Source organism: Condylostylus longicornis, unplaced genomic scaffold, assembly GCF_029603195.1.
Source record: "Condylostylus longicornis isolate FDR11 unplaced genomic scaffold, ASM2960319v2 ptg000048l, whole genome shotgun sequence".
Lineage (NCBI taxonomy): Eukaryota > Metazoa > Arthropoda > Insecta > Diptera > Dolichopodidae > Condylostylus > Condylostylus longicornis.
The window spans coordinates 1,851,246-1,873,999 of NW_026578017.1; the positions used below are offsets into that span (position 1 = coordinate 1,851,246).

The 22,754-nt window shown below is 27.8% G+C and overlaps 1 protein-coding gene across 1 annotated transcript in view; it reads left to right on the top strand.

The window, feature by feature from the left end:
* Window positions 1-22,754, top strand: part of LOC129611231 (uncharacterized) — a 64,203-nt gene that overhangs the window by 37,652 nt on the left and 3,797 nt on the right. Inside the window, exons 2-5 of the mRNA XM_055524254.1 lie at window positions 15,072-17,142; window positions 17,234-17,351; window positions 17,421-18,548; window positions 19,077-22,738. Of these exons, the coding sequence (XP_055380229.1) occupies window positions 15,239-17,142; window positions 17,234-17,351; window positions 17,421-18,548; window positions 19,077-22,738 (6,812 nt within the window). The 5' untranslated portion in view covers window positions 15,072-15,238. The remainder of the gene's footprint in view (window positions 1-15,071; window positions 17,143-17,233; window positions 17,352-17,420; window positions 18,549-19,076; window positions 22,739-22,754) is intronic.

Genomic DNA, 22,754 nt, shown 5'->3' on the forward strand with positions numbered 1-22,754 from the left:
TGTATACAAAAAATTCCCTTAGTTAAAAGAGTTAAGCAGTATACTTTCTTATTTTCATTTTTATACACATAAGAATTTTTGGGAGAGGGAAAGAGTACGCAATAGTTGCCAACCTGTTTTTTTATAATGTAATTTTGAAAGGCGACACTTTATTATTTGTTCCTATATAAAGTATAGGGAAAAATATTAAGAAATTTAAAAGCGACACAATAATTTCTGTAATTCATTCCAGTACAAGATGAGAAAAAAGGTGCATTCGTATTATAAAAGCGAAGCGGAAAAAAAGTGTTTAAAAAAAATTATTATAATTTATATGAAAAATAATAAAAATAAATTTTAAAAAGACGTATAATATTAAAAAAAATTTTTTTTATAATAATGAGTAAACATTATTTGAAGTGTTTGGGATGTAATATTGTGTGTGAGGCAAAAAAGCCGACACGAAATTTTCTTTTGTTGCCATAAGATGTAATTATGTACTTTTGAAAATATTATAAATTTTTAGTGTTAAGCATTTGTAATTAATAATTATTATTAATAAAATAAATAAATTATTTTTAAATTTTTTATTGTCATTTCAATCTTAATAAATTTAAAACATATTTCCTATGAATAGGCAATGATTATATTTCATAAAGTGATCAGTATGCATACACCTTTTTTTCTTTATAAATTACTTTACTTCACTACCTGATACTGTGAATCTACTGTACCAGGTACATGCATGTGTACATTCCTACATGAAATTTCAAACTCTTTTGCTTTCATACATTCGAATTTTTTACCTAAGTTTTATAAAATGAAAAATAAATTTTGTTATTATCAAAATAAAAATAACACATTTTTACCTAACTTAATTCAATTTTATTTTAGTTCAATGTTTTTGATACACTCGTTTGTTTATAATATTTTGTTTCTTTCTTGCCTACACAACTGTTATTACCATCTATTTCTAAAAAAAAATGGAATATTTTAAGAATTTGGAAGCAAGATGCAAATGAAAACTAACGGAATGGAACGAGTCGAATTACTTATTAGTAGATACACTTTGCTTATAATAGTAGTGTAAAAATACTTATAATAGTGTTATATTCAGTTGAAGCGAAAAAAAACGATATTTTATCTATACTGTAAACTTGCTCGTAATTGTTACTTGTTTATGCTTCCATTACAAGTGAATATACAAATTATCTACAATATTTATATGTGTGCACATATATTATTTTATAAAATGTAATTTTTGCTTTTATAAACTCATCATTCTATATTATATAACTTAAAGTATATATATGTATATAAATATAATACATTCATTCATATCATATGAATATGTATTAAAATATTAGACCATTGCTCATATCACTATTTTCGTTTATTTAAGTTTTATTATTTCATTTCATTCGTTTATTTAATTTTGATGAATTATCAAAACTGAATGTATAATCGAGATAAATTTATCTAATTAAAAATAATTTTTATAGTAATATTCAGCCTTCTTCTAATAAACGTGACATGACGACACAAGAAGCAAGACTCGAAATTTTTCGATTTCAAAAGATTAAATTTTTTTCTTTAAATAAACTAGTGACAGACAAAAGTATTAGTATGTAATAAGTAGTAAATTATAGAAAAAAAGATGTCTTTAAGCTTTTTTAGTTTTTGGACGAAAGTGATAAAGAAAATTAATCGAATAACCCCATAAATTATGGGATCATAAGGAATTAAAATTTAAAATGGCTGCCGATTAGTTACTTTTGTATTGAAATTAAAAAAAAATCTAAAGTGGCTATTATTATTTATCTAATTATACTAAGATACATCTTCTCTTTTTTCTTTAATTTTCGTTTCACAGCAACTCTTATACTTAACTCCGTCGACAACAAAATATACGCGACTTATACCCTAAACACAATGCGGACGCACTTAAAAACTGCAAAGTTTGACATCCGTAAAAATGCTAGCTTTACGCTTTATGAAACAAAATAGGGTTGATGCAACAACATGAATTAAAATACAATAAAAAAATAATCTGAAAAATATGTAGATTCGGATACACATATCTTTTTATTTCCATTCGTGGTTCGACGACATACATATGTAACTGATTTTCAAACACTATTTTGTTTGATCAATTTTTTTTTTCTATATGGATATGGGTTTTACTACATTCCAATATTATTTTTCACAATATCTAAAAATCAATCTTTATTTTTTAATTGTGAATTGTTAAATAATACCTAAAAAAACGACGGTTTATTGGTTGAGTTTTATAACAAAGACTTAATTTTAAACATACATATGTGTACTTTCACATTTACATGAAGACATTAAACATTAATATCAACTCTATCTTAACTACTGATTAAGGAAAGGCCAATGCATTAGTAGATTTCTTTGCAAGTCACAATTCTCTGACTGATAATTATAGCGATGTTTTAACAATGGATGCAATTCAGCATTCAGTTGACCGATTACGATCACTGGCAATTACGGACTATTCTTTGATTTCTAAATTGAAGATTAAAAAAGCACCGGGCAATGACGGTATACCAAATATTGTATGTATTTAAGAACTTGCCAAAGACAAGTTACAAATTTTTGGCCAAAATTTTCAATAGCTGTGTGGAATTTGGATATTTCCTTAAAATATGGAAAGATGCCATAGTAATCTGTGTCCCAAAGAAAGGTAGGAATCAAATCCAAGTAGAAGGATATCACCCAATAAGTCTTTTGAATACTATAGGAAAAATTTTTGAAAAAATCATTAAGCAACGTCTAGGGCAACTTATAATTCGAACGAATTATCTTCCTAATGAGCAATTCGGGTTTAGAAAAAACCATTCAACATCTCATCAAGTTTACAAAATTAAGGACATTATAAAATGTGAGGACATACATAAGCTCTTCATACTTGGAGAGCTCCATCATACATCGTCAAATTATTGAGTTTTTATCTAATAGATCCTTTTCAGTCAAAATAGGAGCTACAAAGTCTAGACAACAAATATAACCGCTGAAGTGCTTCACTTAATTTAGGAATTTAATGTTGTTTCAAAGGAAGCAAAATAAAATTTTAGTCTTAAGAAACAAAAATTACAAACCTGTAAATACTAAAAATGTATGAACTCTTAAAATATTTGTAGTAAAAATGTAAAAATGTATGTCCTGGCAATACATAAATAAATAAATATGTATGTAAAACATTAAATTCCAAAAATTTAAAACGCCTTCTAAGTTTTTTTAATTACAATGTTTTCGAGCTTCAAATGACTATGTGATCAGACTGTGCAAATAGTATTTTTAGCACTTTTCCAGAAAATTTTTGAAAAAAAGTTCTAATTAGTTTCACTCTGTCCGTCCGTGTGGACTTGTTTACAAAACTTCTACATCCTCAAAGATAGAAAGCTGAAATTTAATATGCACATAGATCTTTACTAGAAACTTTTTTCCGTAGAAGAAAATGTTTACCTAGAAATTAGACTATTTATTGCAGTGAAACCATAAGCATACGAGTATTTCAAATTTTGCAAACTCAGAAAGCCAATGGCTTGCTTCTCTTATCGCGGCGTACTATAGTTAAACTTTAAAAAAGCAAAATGGCTGTTTAAATTTACCGTTATTTAAAATCCGTTTTTGTTTTTTTCAAATTTTTGATGTTGTTTTTCTTCTGAAATTTTAGTAGCTTTTAGGCACTAACAAAAAAATCGCGGGACTTTAGCTCATTTCGTTACAAGACAATTTTTTTCAATTTTCACACCCTCTCAATTTATCGCCTCTTGAAATTTGCAAAATTTGAATTTTGCAAATTTCAAATACAAAAATTTTGAAACCGCAAGCTTTTTCAAATTTCTATAAACGCAAAAAGCTAACGGTAAATTCCATGACATCAAAAAATATAATTATTTTTCTTAACTCACGTAATTAACCCTTAAAATCGAGCATTACGTTAACTCCTCTTTATATTAATTTTTGCTCTATTTCAAAGACTGCATAAATCGTTCATCCTAAATATATGCAATCATAGAAATAGTTTCGTATATGAATGAAAATAATTTAAAAAATAGTGTGGTAGGTATACATAGGCTGTATTTAAAAGCAGTATTTTCGCTTGCTGAAGGGAAAAGTGCTACAATACACACCGTTGGTTTGACCCAACTTTATTTTAATTTTCTTAATTGTTCAAAAATTTTATAAAAGAGAATAAATTGTAATGCAAATTTTCAAATATTTTTATGTTTGTCTGGCTGACAATATTAATTTTTTATTTACTTTTTGCTATTTTATTTCCAAGTTTATACATTCGGAAATATTTAATGTTTTTCCCTTTTTTTGTGTATTTTCCCTCCAAAGGAGGGAAAAATCGATTCTAGAACCAATGGCAATTTTTTAAATATGTTATTCAGACTCTCCTATATGAAAGTATTTTATTTTTGCCCTATAAGAATTTTATATTTACCTTATAAGAATTTTGTCACGTTTCTATTTAATTTAAATAGAAATTTAAGTTTCAGAGCCGTATTGCACTAACTCATTTTAGGGCCCAGATTAACGAAACTATATAGTAAATATTTAATAATATGTCATGAATAATTTATTCGCAAAAGAATGTTATACTTAAATAATTATTTCTTGAACTTCTCATGGGACACATATTTATATTTCTCTCAGACACTTATTTATACAACAATCAAAATAAAAATTATCTTTAATGTTTCACCGATAAATCTGATGAAATTTGTACTTCTAATGCAAATTTTCTTAATTTAGTTTCTTTAGAATTATTAGATTCTTTCTTTTACTTTTTTTATTATGTACTTACATATACATATATTTTAATTTTTCAAATATTATTCAAATAATAAAAAAAAAGAGAGAATTATTTGTTTACTTTTTTGGGTAGTGTGTGAATGTTTGTACATATTCTATGAACCTATATTTGATTGCATGTACATACATATGTATGTATATAAAAATTTTATTGAATTCCAGCCGCATATTTTGGCAATATGATTGTTTGTTGTTTAAGGTTTAATTTATTCGTACACTCAAATTTAAAAAATAAAAAGTGATTCATACATTGTTATATTTACGTTGTTGCTGTTTTACTTATTTATCATTTTGTATCTTTTTTATGCAAAGGTATTTATTTCTATTTTATAATGTACTTTTCTTTTTTATTTAAAAATCTGTAAATTTATATTAAATACGTTATAAGTAAAAAAAAGCAGAATTTCAGACTTTCTTCCTACCCACGAAATTTCGAAACGCGATTTTTCTAAATATTGAAAAAAAAATCACCCGAAGGCACAATAAGTATTAAAGGCACAATAAACTTTATTTTATTGATTGTTAAGTAAGCGAATTAAGTTAAAATATGATGGTTCTGCTGTATTTTAAAATAATCCGCAATTTTTGTAAGCGGTTATGCATTTCGCTAGACGCAAAACCATTAAAGTTGAATAGCATTAACAAGCGTGATTTCACCATCGTATTGAATATATCAATAGCCAATCGATAACTAATCGATAACTAAATTCAGCAGCCATCTAATATTTCTCCTTCAACTCGTAAAGCAGTAATTTTCAATAAATTGTTTTAATTCTGATCCAATTTCCATTATAATTTATTGATGAGATATTAATAAATAAGTTGATATAAATTCGAACAAAATGAAAAAGCTCCAAAAATAAAACATTTTCAAAATTCACTTTAAATTTAATTTATTTAAACAAGTTTTTGGCAATTTAAATTTTTTAATTCAAAAAGACATTTGTTACAATTTAAGAAATTTTTTCGTTTCTCAAAAAAAAATTTAAACATCTACAAAAATATATGGGTATTTCTACTTTATTTTAAAAAATGATTTAGAAAAGTTCTAAAGAATTGTGATTTTAAAATTATGTTTTTAAATAACCTTAAATTCACACCAAACTTCAATAATAAGCAAAAGGTAATTACGTTTAAAATTTCGTAAATTGTAGGACAAGAATAAAAGTATGTATTGTAAAGTTATTGAAATTGAGGGATTTAAATATTGCTAATATGAATCTCCCGTCTTTAATATTCCTGTTCCAAGTTTAAAGATAAACAGAAACCTGTTGCAAAAAATCTCATTTTCATTTTCATTTACATTTCAAATAATGATTGACCTTGCGTACTTTATCTGTAAAGACATGTTTCAAAATTTTAAATTCAACTCCTTTTCTAAAATTCGAAGAAAATCGCTTTTAATTAATGATTTATAAAGAAATTCGTCCATCGCGAATAACAAATATCATTAAAAAATTTATTTTCTTTTAATGCAAGTACACATATTAAACTTTGATTATAAACAAAAAAAAACGATATTTTCCACAAAAAAAATTGGTAGATTACTTTAAAAACATCAAAACTTCATTCAAAGAAAACTGTGCGGCGGCTTAAATTCATGAAATAACTCCTTGATTGCTTTGTTATTCAATATATGTAACTTGGTACTGTTCTTGTCGTCATCATTATTGTTATTATCATTGTAAACGGCGTATTTATACCCGTGTGTTCGAAGGCTATGCTAAATTTGCCTTACCGATTCGGGTACGTGCCATACGACTTCCAATTTTATTTGGCTATATCTTAGAAACTATTAAAGCTATGGCATTGAAATTTCGCACAAACGAATATATTAGTAGGGCCAATGTGTTTGATAAAAGTCATAGAAATTTCTTGGCTCCTTCTGGTAGCTGCCATACAACTCCAATAGTTATTTGGCATTTTGACATTACCTCAGAAATTAAAGGAATTATAAAATAGAAATCTCGTGAAAACCAGTATATTATTAGGACTGTTTTGTGTGATAAAAATTATTGAGTAGTACTGAAATTTTATATACAAAAAGTACATAGTACTGAAATTTTGCATAAATTAATATGGTAATATGGCAACTTAAAGTCATAATCTGTCCCATAGTCAGCTATAGGATATTCATAAATCGCATATAGGACAACAAATTCGTACGGGTATCACATAGTTGATCTAGTATTTTCATACCCGTACGAACGTATGTTCGAAGGGTATAATAAATTATGGCATATTTATTCGCACATAGGATAACAAATTCGTGCGGTTATCACATAGTTGACAAGGTCAACTATATTTGTTCTCGTTTCTCGTTTTTTTTAAATAAAACTCATAAACAATTGATATTATTTCGAACAAAAACCTTATCAAATCAAAAACGTTGTTAAATGATTTTTGATCAAGTTAATATATATACATAATTATTTATGTATGTATAAATGTGTTTAAAATGCACATAACATCAATTTAATACTTACATAAGTATTTTAGAACGCACAATATGTGTAAATATGTTTGTTCATATGATTAAATTAAGTGAGTGAAGAAAATTGTTGAAAAATTTTAAATACACTGAACTGTGCATATCTTTTTTCTTTTTATAAATTTTTATTATTTGATATTGATTTTTAGTACAAAAATATTAATTATAATATTAGATGAAAGATATATTTATGAAGATTGGCGTTGTCTTATTTCCCGTTAGTCGTCGTGCCGGCATATTTATGATACTTGGTATTAAAAACGATTCACAAGTTAATTCGATGGCTGTGTGGTTTAAAATATGTTCAGAAAAAGTAGTATTTGTGAACGTAACGTACATATGTATATTAAATACAAATTTCTTGAAATAGGCTGCAAACAAAACTTAAAATTTTGGTAATTTGTAACCAACATGTGGAAGGAATTTAGAACTTTAATCAGACGGGCATGTCTTATTACAGTTATATTAACCTTTTACTGACATCTTGGTATAAAACTGATACCAAGCTTGTAATTCGTTCCCAATTAAATTCCCAAAAAATTTTCTTACTCTTCTAAGTTGAGTGTTAACATACTATAAGCAAAGTATTATAGTTGAATATTATACATTCTGTGCAACTTATATGCAATATCTCATTATTAAGCAATTTCTTTTCAAATTTTAATAAGTGTTTACTATTCATTTTCATGAATGTTTTTAGAAATTTTATTTTTCTTTTTCATTTGCATTTCAAAAAATCTTTACCTAGGGAACACATATCTACATATGTATGTAGGTTTATGTTCACTAAAACAATGCTAGACAATAAAATTTGTGAATTAATTCAACCAATCTACCCTACTGTGTAGTGGTATGACTCAGCTTAAAGTCTTCTACTCTGAAAACAAAAAACAGGCGCAAATAATTTACTTTCCTACTTAAATCAATATCTTTTTTATTTCATAATATTAAAAAGTGAATTCTCCAATTTTCATCGATCAAAAAAACAAAAAACCGAAAAGTCTTTTAAAACAACTGTTTTTTTGAGCGGTGTTCGGCATTTTATTTAATTCAAAAGGTAGTTTTTAAAGATAAAAAAAACAACACGAAAATAAAGAAAAAAAATCGCGTCGCCGTTATCGTCGTTTTTTTCATTTTAAAAAATTGTACCTACTATCATAGCGAGATATGGAAAAAATTATAAAACGTGATGGCGCATTTAATAAAATATTTAAAAAAAACCACAACAAGAAATTAAAAGAATGATAACAAAAAATATGCTGACGTTGTTTACTTTTAAATACTCTGATCACCTTTTTAGTCATTGGATTTATTTCTAGTGTTTATCCCTTCCACACTTCTCCTCGATTGATTATTCCACTAGTCTAGTTCAAGTTGTAAATAAAAAAAAACAAAAAAATTCATCAGCGCAAAATAGAGCCAAACTAAACTTTTAAAAAGCCTCTATCTATACTTATATATGATTGTGTTTAGTACAAGTTTGTATGAGTGATCATGCATATGTATATTTGATTTTAAATATAAAAGATAAAAATGTTAACGTAATATGTATGTATATGAAATTTAACGAGTTTGTAGTACAGTAAATTCCAGATAAGTTGTACAACTTACTTAAGAAGTATTGAAAATGTTCACGACATGTAGCTTTAAAAGAAAAATCGGCTGACATATTTTATATGAAAAATCGCGAAATACGAATTTCCAATTCAAAGAGTGCTTTATTTAGATGTACTGTGAGTGCGTACATAAGATGTTGGGTCTTTAGTTTAAATTGCGCAGCTAATGAAATATATTTAGTTTACTTTACTCTGTACTTCTGTAACGAGTTCGTAACATTTTTGTTTTGATAAATTTGCTATTTTCTTTGAAAAATTTGATAATGTTCACAATCCAGATGTCGTTATGCGTTGAAATAGGCATGAATCAATATCAATAATACATTATAATAATTCATATATTATGCATATATCTACATATGCTGATAGCCGGAAACCACCTTAAATGAACTTCATACATATGTACAATACGTATAGATTACATATATATGAATGTATATTCCTAATTTGTCTATTCCATAAACAATAGTTTAGTTTGAGTTATTTGAATCTCAATACATGCGCATATCCATAATTTACTCGCTTAATTATTATACAGGGTGAACCTGCAACGTGGTATAATTTTTCGGAGGCAGGAAGGTGGAACAATTTAATGCAATGGAAAGCTGGAAAGTAGTTCTTAAATAAAAAAAATAGTATGTCACTTGAACTAGTACTTAAAAAGTTATTGAAGAAATAGATCAAAAATAAAAAAGAAAAATGTCAAATTTTTCACAAAGTGACCAATTATTAAATTTTTTTTTCATAATTTGAAAGATTTTGAGTTGGTCTTCAAATTAACTCTTAATAATTTTTTTTGTGTGATACCTCCGTTTCCATTAAATTCCTTTATAAACTATACGGTTTTCAGGAAAGATAGTTATTTTACTCAAGGTAAAAGTTACATAAGCTTAATAAAGTAAACCAAAGATAAAGTGTAACCTGTTTGTATGTTGTATGAAGTGTCATGTTGACCTGTTGCAGTAGCGTATAAAAGTGAAAAAATTGTGGAAATTATTAGCGGTTATTATTTACATTTGAAAGCGTAAAGTCAATTTTTAAATTATGAATACGTATACATATCAGGAACTATTGGGTATGCACTTGACTTATGGATTCTGCTATGGTAATGTGAGTTTAGGTTTACCGGAATATTGAACAACTTATCCCAGTTGGCGGCAGCGGTGTAAAAAACCCCCCCAGGGAACGATTTTTTTCATAAAATTTTCCCATCTTTTTGTTCCCGAGAGATTATGTCACGTTATAGCATCACTCGGTATATTTTATTTCCAATACTCACATATATTTGATATTACATATGTATGTAACTACATTTTGTGCTACTGACGAGAGTGAATATCCATACGTGTGCAGAAAATTTAAAGTTCTTTGTAGGAATTAGTACTTGCTTATGCAAATCTACATTCTTTTGCATATGATACAACATATACAGTATTTACATATGTATTCTTGTTTATATGGAAAAATTTTAATTGCAGAAAATTAGTTCTTTTAACAGCTTGTATAGAATGAATGTCAGAATAACATCTGATGTTATATTACGTATGGCTTTCTATATAATGTCAAATATATATGTGTGTGTAAATATGTAAACATTAATGATTGTGGTTGGCGACTCATCATTCAAGTAGCTCAAGTCAAGTTTTTATTAAATTATTTTTTATTATGGCTTTTTTGTTTTTAGAGCATTTCTAAAAAAAATGGGAAATGTGCTTATTGGTTTCGTCCTATATGTTCGTATTCACTTCGGTTTACAGAGCTTTTAAGGGATTCAAGGAATAAACCTGAAATTTTGGAAACAAATAGAAATTGGGAAAATAATTTGTTTTGTAAGAAAGTTACATTTCTTTTTCATTCTTAAACTATAAGATTTACGTTTTTAACTTTCTTAAGTGAAAACCAAAGGCAATTATGCCTCCGCAAATTGACGAAGACTTATTTATCCTGTGGAATTCAATCGAACCGGTATTTTAAATTGATTTTTGAATAATATTATTGAAGTAATTTTTCTTTTATTTCTTGCAATTAAGATTTCTCCTAAGTTTATGCAAAAATATGTGTCGAAAAGGAAAATATCTTAATGAAACATCTTCATTATTTAGATCGCTCAAGGCATCATATGCAAATACAAGTTATAGAACACCATTTAGTTTCTAGATTGAAGTTTTTGGAGTAATATGTGCTAGTTTAGAAAGCATTGGTTTGATCGACTCCTTGTTTTTATTATTTCTTTTATTTCTTTCTTCAATTCAATTTGAGGTAGGTATATTCCATTTTAACAATATCACACAATTTAGTAAAAATAGCTTTTTAATGACTTCATACGAATAAATAATAAGCACATATAATAATGATAATAATAATAACGAAAAAAAAAAACATAAAATTTATAAACGCAAAACAAAAAAACACGACAAATAAAAATGTGAAGTGAAGAACGCAGAAAACTCGTATTTTATTGAACTCATATTAAACTATAAGTATGTATGTGCCTATGTATGATTTCATTTCATAATAAAGAAAAAAATTTAGTTAGTATTTTTCATAATTTGATTTACATACATACATGTATACGTATGCGTATAAATATTACTCAGTAGGATTACCATCTATTGAAGATGCAAAGCAAAAGAAAATTATTTTTTTTTTTATTCGTATGAAAAGAAAACTCCCTTTTATTCGAATTAAAATACTTTTTTATTTTTGCTAATATATTTCGTGCGCTACATACGCACTTTATCAAACCTGATTTTCTTCTCTGAGAAGAAATGTATACAAGTAAGTATAACAAATAAATAATTAAAATTTAACTTGTGGAGTTAATGTTTGTAAATATGTAATAAAATTGGTGAAAATGAATTTCTTGCAAACGAATCATTATTACGACTGCAAAGTATTTGATTTGCAAACTGCAAAGGATTGTAAATTTGTTTAACGGGAAACAATTTTATTGAACTCTTTGTGTATTAAAGTTCTATTACATGCAAATGTACGAAAGAGTAAAAATATTGAGGTTATTACAATTGTTTTTTACGTAAAAATAGTCATCAAGTCTGAAATATATTTTCGTTCGTACCTAAATTATGTACTTTGACGTAGTTTTAAGTGATACATATCTAAATTATGTGTAAATTCCAGAGAACTTAAAAGTTTTAATAAATCATATCTTCATGCAACGAATATAATAAATATTTATACCATGTTCGATTCATATTTGAATATTAAAGTTAAAAACAGGAATGAAGTGCCCAATTTAAATCAATAAATCCAAACCAAAAATAAATGACGTAATTCAATACTTTATAATTGTTTGAAATTTGACATAATGATTAATACAATTTGGTTTAATTCAAAGAAGGATATTTCAATGATCTTTAAAAGTATGTACATATTTTTTGTAAGTACATTGAGAGTTTAATGCAGAGTTATGAAGTTACTGATTTTTTTTTGGAATTCTTGAATTTGAAAATAGAGAAAATAACGTTGTGAAAAATTTATATATGAGCCCGTAAAAACTTACAATCGACTTAGAAGTCTTCTTTTTGTCAAACATTGTACTGATAATAAGAAATTGTGAAATGTTATGAATTTAAAATTTGAATTTTATTTTTAAAATTTAATACAATATTTTACGGAATTATTTTGTTTTTATTCCCGGACGGTTGGCAATATAAATGTCGTTACATTCGGATACACTGCAATGCATGTGTTTACATATTTATTAAACGAGCAGAGTTGCCAAATAGAAAAATAAATAAAAAATGAATATAAAGCACATACATATTTCTTATGTGTAAATTTTTCTTTTTGTTTACTCTCAAAGTGTAGGATAATACATATAATAAGAATTAAATTTTACAGAACTTAAGAATTCATTTCCAGTTTATATTTTAAAAATATATTTATATACATAATAATGTTTTTGAACCTTTTGAAGAAATTAAAATTTTGATAAAGAGCCTTTTGAAGTTGAAATTTTCAAAGAACTCCGCCATTTACATAGAGGTTAAAATAGGAGTAATTTACATGACAAATTAGTTTTAATGACATGAATATTATCCTAAGAAAATGCAACAAATACTTTTTTGAAATGAAATATTGAATCTTGAAAATTGAGAGCTTCAGATTTTATCTTATTACCCTAACATTTACAATTTTTGGATACCCAAAAAAAAAATTTTTCCGGAGTTTTACCCGTTAGCATCAAAATACCCTATTTTCGGGTAATTACACCAGGTTTGGCAACCCTGTGTACGTGTATGAATAGATATAGATATACATCTGAAAAATATAGTACATACATACATATGCATAAATTTTATTTCATTACTTTTTCCTTCTTGTGTTTTATTTTCTTATGTGTGTGTCATAAATATGATGAACGTAACTTAAAATACTTGTTGGGTGCTAATGATAAATTAGTTGACTTTTTTCTTTATTAAGGTGTAAGCGTGCTGATTTTATTAGTTTTTTTTTTTTTTTTGTTCTTTTCCTTGTAATTTTTATGTCATATTATTTCTTCGGTATTTGGATTTTACATACATACATATGCATATACATTTTTATGTACTTATCGTATTTAAACACTACTATAAATATACACACACATATTATTTTTAAATATTCCCTTAATTTTTGTTAGCCGATTATAGTTTACTAAAAATTACAATTACCTACTTTGTCGGTTTGTCATCACGCTTCCTGTTTGGATTAATATAAAATAAATACTTTTGTAATCACTGATTTGAAAGTATGTATTGTATATTATAGGTATATCAAAAATAAGTAATATAAGTATGTAAATCTTTTAAAGTTAATAGAATATATGTATAAATGGAAAGAGGTTACCTATTTTATTTAATAAGAACATATTTACATACTCGTACATATTTTTGTTTAAATGTGTGAACATTGTGCATTTGTATGGTTTTATTTATTTTGTTATTTTCGTTTTAACTATTTGTTTTGAATTTGTGCTAACTTTTTGTTCCTAAAGTTTAAATAATATAAAAATTTTACTTATTTACAGTTTGTTGTATTGATTAATAAAAAAAATATAAGTAAAATTTAAATTACATATTTTTATGAAGTGATCCATTTTGAATCAACTAAGTGAGTAAAATTTTTATGTGGTTTTAAAATGTATTCACTACATTGTGTCAAATGCCTATATACCTACATATGTACATATATATATACATACATACATATATACATTATCTAGCTCACACATTAGCAATAATACAAGCTTTTCATCTGAATAAGCATTAGTGAATAAACAACATAAATTTAATAATTAAAATAATAAATATTGTTTTGATAGGCTACAATTAAATTAAGAATTTTCAGTTTTCTAAATGGTTTTTTTTACCTACACGTACCTACATGTGATTTTAATAAATTTTTCACAAAATAATATTTATGGAATAACACGTTCATTCAATTATGTTTTTATCTCATTAATTAGGTTTCGAACTAATAAGCAGAATTTTTCCAAAGACATTTTGTTTAATTTTTTCAAAAATTAGAAATGGAAGCTTTCACTTACAAATTTAATTTTGTATAAATTTAAAATATATATATTTATCTAGTATCCTACAGCTAAGTAAATATAATTAAATTAATACTTTAATTATTTTTTAATAGGTGTACATATTGTGAACTAGAATTGTAAATATATAGGTAGTTAAATACCTACCTACCTACATTTTAATTTGAAGCTTTGAATTGGATATGCAAAAAAATTTAGATTTGATATTAGGAAAAAAAATTAAATTTAGTCATTTTTATTCGTAACTACATAACGTTTATTCATGTGATATAAATTGATGTAGGAAGGCACCCACTTAGAATTACTCGTAGGTGTGCTTAGAATATAACTTGTTCTTAATTGCACATTATATTAATTTATCAACTTAAAGAAATTTTATATACTTACAAACTTATTAACTTATTTTGTTTTTATAGACATTTAAAAAAATTTTTAACTATAGATAAATAATAATTCAAAATCACCCTATATCAAGAATTAAATTTTTAATACAATTTTTGATATGAATGGGTATTTCCTAAAATCTTATCATAACAATCCAAAAAAAAAGTTATTCTTTATAAGTAACGTTTTTTTTTATTTACAGATGATTCAGATGATAAGAGCTTATCAACAAAAAATGATACTAAAATAACTTCAAATATATCAGCACTTAAAAATTTACAATCAATCAATAGTTATAATAATAATAATAGCAAAAATAATAATTCTAATAAGCGTGATAATATTTCAAATATTTCCAATAGTACTGCAATGGATGACTCACAAAATAATAACACATCAGTAGCTACAACAAAATTTATATTAAATAAGAAACTTAATCATATTGATAATCATAATCCAACTAATAACTATAATCTTAATTCAATTACACATAATCAAAATTTAACTGACGCTAATTGTAATAGGAATGAAAATTTTAAACTGGAATATAAACAAGAAGATCGACAGAAAATGCAACAGGAAGATTCAAATACCATATTTAGTTCGACGACCCACCGTAATATTAATAGTAATAATATGACTAATAACATTTGTGATGAACGTCTATCAGATAACAGTAGTAACAATAATAGTAATAATAATAACAACAATAATAATATTAATTATAACAATAATAATTGTAACAATAATGATAATACAAATAAAAATAATAATAGTAATAATAAATTATCAGAAACGATAACGTCAACATCGAATGGATTAAAGTACCTGCATAAAAAATTCAAAAGAATAGCTAGTGCCAATGTTGTTGAAACTAATGAGTTGAATAATAGTAATACAAATAATAATAATAATAATAATAATAATAATATTAATATTAATAATAATAATAATAATAATAATAGAAATAATAATAAAAATAATGATAAAAATACAAATGATGATCGAGAAATTTCGGTAGAACAAAAACAAAATACACAATATTATAAAAATGGTAATAATAATAATAATAACAGTAGCATCAACAACATGATTAATAATAACAATAATAGTAATCTATCAAGAATGTCACCATCTGAAGTACCAAAATCTTTATCATCACCGTCGCCTTCTCCCTCATCATCAATTGAATTAACGTATAAAAATCCATTTTCAAAAATTGAAAATGATGATATTTCAATTGAAAAACATCGTGTATCAATTGACTCCAATTTTGGTAACAATAATAGTAAAATTGATGGTACTTTTATTAAAAATCAAGTTTCCCAACAAAAATCAAATGAGTTAATTACGGATGAAACTCAAAGCCATAATAGTGATATTAGGAATAGTCGAGATCAAGTTTATAGTAATAATAATAAAAATTTAAAATATGTCTATATGAATGGTGATATTAATAGTAAAAATAATAATAATTTTAACAATTCAATTGAATTTGATGATACATATAAATGTACATTATATCGGCAAATTAATATTAAAGAAGAAATATCAGATGAAGCAAATTTATTACAAAATGAAAAAGATAAAAATAATTTAGTGTTATGCAGAGATTCAACAATATCGCAACACCAACCACTAATACAAGTTAATGCAAGAACATCACCCACCTCAATGGCAAATTTATTACCGCAATCAAAACCTTTATTGCAGCAATCAAAGTTACATTTAAATGGTGAGGATAACTTATATAACCATAATACAGCAAATTATAATAATTTAAATATAAACAATAACAAAAAAAATCATATAACATCGGCCAATCTCTCACAAGAAAAGGAAGCCGAATTGAACAATATGTTAATATTGTATCAGCAACAACGGCCAGAATTCTTATTTCACCAACATCAGGAACAGCAACAACAATACAATCAATCAATAGTTATATCTAATCAAGAAAATTTATCTCGAGCACCGAATAAAGAAAATAATATTGATCAGGTACAATATTTACAATATCAACAATTACAAAAGCAACAAATTCCACAACAGCAGTTACATTTAAACAACAATAATAACAGTAATAGTTCAGCCGGATTAGCAACAAATTTACCATCGGCGGGTCGTCATGTTTGTCCTTATTGTAATTTAAATTGTACAAAACCTTCAGTTTTACAAAAACATATCCGTGCACATACCAATGAACGACCATATCCATGTGATTTATGCGGTTTTGCATTTAAAACTAAAAGTAATTACTATAAGCATTGTAGGTGAGTTCTTCGTTTCTATTGAAACAACTTGTGTACATTACTTATTGAAATAAATTTCCAATCTTATTAAAAACTAAACTTTCGAATTCAGATCAAGATCCCATGCGCAAAGAACCAAAGGAGTTGAGCCACAGCCAAATGAAGATGATGGTTCTGTAGGTTCTGATCAGGAACAAGATCAAGATTTGAGTAATAGTAGTTCCGATGTGGTAAGAGAAATAAAATAATTGAAATAATTATCGATAAATTTTAAAAGTCCAACAATAATTTAATTTTAGATAAGTGGTACAATTTCGCCGTTAGATGAACGAACATCTTCCCCAGCAACAGCAGTTAATTTAGTGCAATCATGTTTAACACAAAACTCATCAAACTCAGCATTTAATACAAATCAATCATCCACTTCTACACACGGAACATCAATATCACTTTCAAAGTTATTGAACCAGTCAAATAACTTAAATGAAAAAATTACCGACAAACCTTATAAGCCAAAGTTTCATAAAGCTGCACTTTACACAAAAGAACAATTGAGAGAACATCAACAACAACAACAGCAGCAACTTCAAAAAAATTTATTCCGTCCTCATCAGTTAATTCAGCAATATCATCAAAATTTACCATCTCATATTTCACCTGATGTTGAGCTTCTGAATCAAAAACCGAAACATCAAATTAGTCAACAAAAACCTGCGTCTCTTGGACCAACAATGAATCTCTATGATAGTCAAAACAATTCACAACAATCCGAAGAAAATAGTTACTACTCCCAACTCTTAATTCAAAATTCAACATCACCACCATCAGTATCCCATAATAACTTTAAATTAGAACAGCAACAGCAACAACAGCAGCAACATTTATCATATCATTCGAATTCCCAAGTCCAAAACTCTTTATTATATACTGGAAATTCCACATGTGGTGTTGGTAATAATATGGTAAAATCAAATTCAAATTTAAGTCAAAATACTCATCGTAGTCAGACAGGAGCCATAACTGTTGGTAATGAATCATTAACAAAAACAGAACATAATCTTCATCAGCATTATCAACATCATCATCATCATCAAAAAAATATGTCATTATCAACTACGGCGCCAACTATGTCTGTGCAGCAAAAATTAACATCATCATCATCATCGATAACGTCGCCGTCATCGACTTTGTCTTCATTTCAACAAGTAGTAACACCAGGAACAATATTAAAATCGTCTTCATCGTCTGTTTCAAATACTGATAGTATTACCCCATCATCATTATCATCAACAAACAATTTTCGAATACTTGATGCAACAGGCCAAAATGGTGGTAATAAAAACCATGGAAAGAATGGCAGCATTTCTGGCTCCAGTGAAAGTAATAAAAATAACTTTGCAACTAACATCGGCGGCGGACATCAATTGGTGAGTTTTATTTTATTTATTTTTTTTTGTATAATATAAATTCATAACTAAGAATAAATCGTAGTTAGTAAATATGTATATTTTATAAGTACATACGCATTTCCTTTCTCTTATTCTTCATAAGCAGCTTTTTTATTAAATTATAATATGTACATAAGTTTCTTATTATGAGTACATACATATATACATATACTATTGTGCAAAAGGAAATGTTTTCCTTTTTTTTTGACAAGTTATTGTTTTCAAGGATAAAAAAGGAAGAAAAAACAATAGTCAAAACATTATTTTCAAAAGTTTAATGTCGATTAAATATTAACCCATCTACATGCGCAAGTTCTGTGTATAAATGCATATGTATATCCATACATACCTATATGTTTAGATTTAAAAAAAACACAAACAAGTAAAGAAAGAGGATTTCATAAAAAAAATTCATCAATTTAATATCGATCATCATTCAATAGTTTACTAGTTTGAAGCTCGACTAATTAGAATTTCAAAAATATTTTGCTCTCAATTTCTTTTTAGGATTTGGAGGCAGTGCAAGAGCATATCACAAAGTTAATATCACAAAATCAAGCTATAGTTGGCAATAAAGCTGAAATTTTTCAAAAAAAATATCCTAAGCAATTGAATAAACAGAAAAGTCTTTCTAATTTAATAATTCCTACGTCAGGATCTTCAATGACATCTTCTATTCATTCAGCGTCATCGTCATCTTCGTCTTCCTTAGATACGCCGAATACTCCTGCTACTCCGAATAGTTGTAATGCAAAATTAGCATTTGCTATTGCAACTAAACAACAACAGAAGCAGCAGCAGTTGCAGCTGCAACAACAACAATTGCAACAGCAGCAACAATTACAGATGCAACAACAACAATTGCAACAGCAGCAACAATTGCAAAAACAGCAACAACTGCAATTTCAACAAGAAATATCAAATCGCAACTCAAATAACTATCAACCAATCCCGCTAACATTACCCACTTCTTCACCCAAGGTAATGAATATTCAAATACCAACGCATTCGCAACATCAACAAACTATATTACAACTACCGCAACAGAATATGATTGTAAAAAGTGCATTAGAAACAAAATCACCAGTTAATTTGCACCAGTCTTCTGTAGTATCTGAGGCATTACCACAACCACTGAATTTGTCCAAACCTTTGCTCCTAGAAACTAGACAAGAATCCACTCATGATTCACAATCGTTAAATGTTTTACAGCAACCTTTACGTAAAAGGTCATTGATAAGTGTGGATGAAAATGTTCAGCAAAGCATGCATTTATCGTCTCCTTCCCCTACTCATAATGTAATAAATACTACAAAGACACCGCCAACTCATCCAAAAAATCCAGAACGCTCAATTATAAAAAATTTGTTATTGAATTCGAGAGGATTAGCAATACCAAATGGTGAAGGTGAAGATGCGGTTTACACTTGTCCATTATGTAAATTAAATTTTCAAACCGCAGAAGAATTAAAATTGCATACCAGTCAATATTGTGAAGGTGGGCCATCAAGTGCACCAATGAGCCCCGTTAGTAATGCGCAAAAATATTACCGCTCAAATTCAATAAATGTAAATTTACCAGAATTCAATAATCCAAATTCTTTAGCAAAATTAGCGAAATCGTCTCTGATTCAATTATCCAAAAATCCTAAATCTTTGGTGAAACTGTGTTGGTCACAGCTAAAGACGAAGCCTAGCAACCTTGTATTAACGCAATTGAATCTCGCAACCGGAAAAGATTTGACATCAACTGCAACCGGATATTCAAATAGTAGTGCTACAAAAACTAATGTAGTTTCTTCTTCATCTAAATTTAATGATATGAAAACAACTGAAAATATTTTGGAACCTGTAAACTTACATAATATGTCGATGCAAAAATTAATTGACGCGCCATTGCCATCTCCAGGGCCGTTATTGGGTAAAACGCCCTTAGTTGAAAGTTATAACCCTGAAAAATCAGAAAAAAAACAGGAAGATGTTGTTATTACCAAAGTGCATGAGGAATCCGCAGCTTCTAGGTGTGCGTATCAATATGCAAAGAAATTTAAGTTTGATCAAGAGTTTACATCAAATCCTGAAAATTCTAAGTACTATAACACCGATACAAGTACAGCGCTTTTCGATTCTCAACAAATTCGTCATCCAAAAGCTCAATATTTGATGTCAGGAGGGGATATCCAAATATTAGACGCAGGATCTAAACCTGAGGATTTTGAATTGCGGCAACGTTTTGTGTCGTCTGGTGGATGCATAGTTCCCGTAATTGAAAGTGAAGCTTCTCCTAAAATAATTCGAACACCTCTTTTGTCTGGAGGAAGTTTTACGGAAGTTTCACCGAAACAAAAGGACATCAACGAGGGTCCGAGTGTTCATAGACCAATATCAGCTACACAAAATTCGCAAGCCTTACCCCAATCTCATGCAAAAATGATGATGAATTTGCCAGCTCCTTTAAGCGCTGTTAGTCTACAAACACCAAATGTATTGAGCTCCAGTCTACCGTTAATTCAACATTTTCAGTTCCCGCCGATTAATTCCATTACAGCTTTTAATCCTTTAACATTGCCGCCACTGCCCGTGATACAATCACCCGTTTTGCCGTCAGGAGAAAAAGTAATTCCATATGTACCCGGAATACCTGGACCGAATACTTTGTCACTGCCTATGCCACAACCGCCAATACCACAGCAATCAAAGATTTTAGATTATCGAAATGTAATAAGCCCGCCAAACGTCATTCAAAGAAAAAAATCTGGCAGTCCGCAAGTACAAGGAACTCTTCTAGGCAATAACCTTAGTGATAATACAGCGTTTGCGTGTTCGCCTAGAAATTTAGATTCTTTTCATAATATTAACCAGGATCCATCAAAATTAGCACTTTCACAAGTTTGTCAGAAACCCTTAATTCGAATTGAAAACATTGACAATATCCAACATAAATCACTACAATCTATGGCCCCAACAAATTTTTCAAATAATTCTGATCTTGGAAAATTAACTGTTCCAGTACCACAACATAACGTATCGGCACAACGTAGTACTAAAATGAACAGTGGATTTCATAATTTAGAAGCACCATCAAATAAAAAATCCTTTAATTTTACACGTATTGCTGACAATATAAGTCCTAAAAAAATCGAAAAATCAAGCCATTCATCTCTGCAACCGCTTAAATCACCTGAGAGAGAAATGCGATCGATTCAACACGAAATTAGTGAAAATTCTGTTAAAGCGGAATCAAAAGCTGAACAGAATGAACCAATGTGTACAACAGTTGCTAGTGAAAATCCTGTAACTGATTCGGGAGTAGTTTCCGCATCTCAAGATGAAAAGTCAAAAAAAAGTAAATTTCTGCGACCTACAAGTCTGCCTCTTAAGCCAGGAACTTTCACACCTAAAAGACATCACGGAATCACTCCAACTGCCAACACGATGCCATTAATTTCACCTGAAACTCCAAGACCATCTAAAACTTGTGGGCAAATGTTTTTAAACGGACATGCATATACTTATTTAGGACTTAAGTGTAGTACCAAAATGTTTTATTGTACAGTAAATTGTCCGCAACCTTCCTATGTAGCAAATTTACATAAACTGTCAATGTATAGCGTGTGGCAGGTTCATACTGATAAAAATTTGCATCCTCTTGGGTTTAAACCAAAACTTGCTTTGGATTTGTATGACTCACGCCAACGCAATTCATTATGTACAACAGCAAACATCAAGTTGCCATATACATCAGTACATTCACAACATACAGTAATGACTCCTTTTGAAAATAATACGGGACAATATTATCACCATCAGATAAAGTCAATTGCAGTACCGTTAATTTCACCAATACAAGAGCAAACTAATTCAACTCAATCACAAATTGCAGCTACTAATACAAATGTATCACAATCAAATATCACGTTAACAGTGACTCCAAACTCAGAAATAGTTGTGCCAGCTTCATCTAATAACAAAATTGATACTAATCAAAAAACAACTTTAGTGGGGGGTTATGAGAGTAACGAAGATTATACATATATCAGAGGGCGAGGCCGAGGTAGATATGTCTGCCTAGAATGCGGTATTCGTTGTAAAAAGCCATCAATGCTTAAGAAACACATACGAACTCATAGTGATGTTAGACCATATACTTGTCCACATTGCAATTTCAGGTAAATTTTATATTAT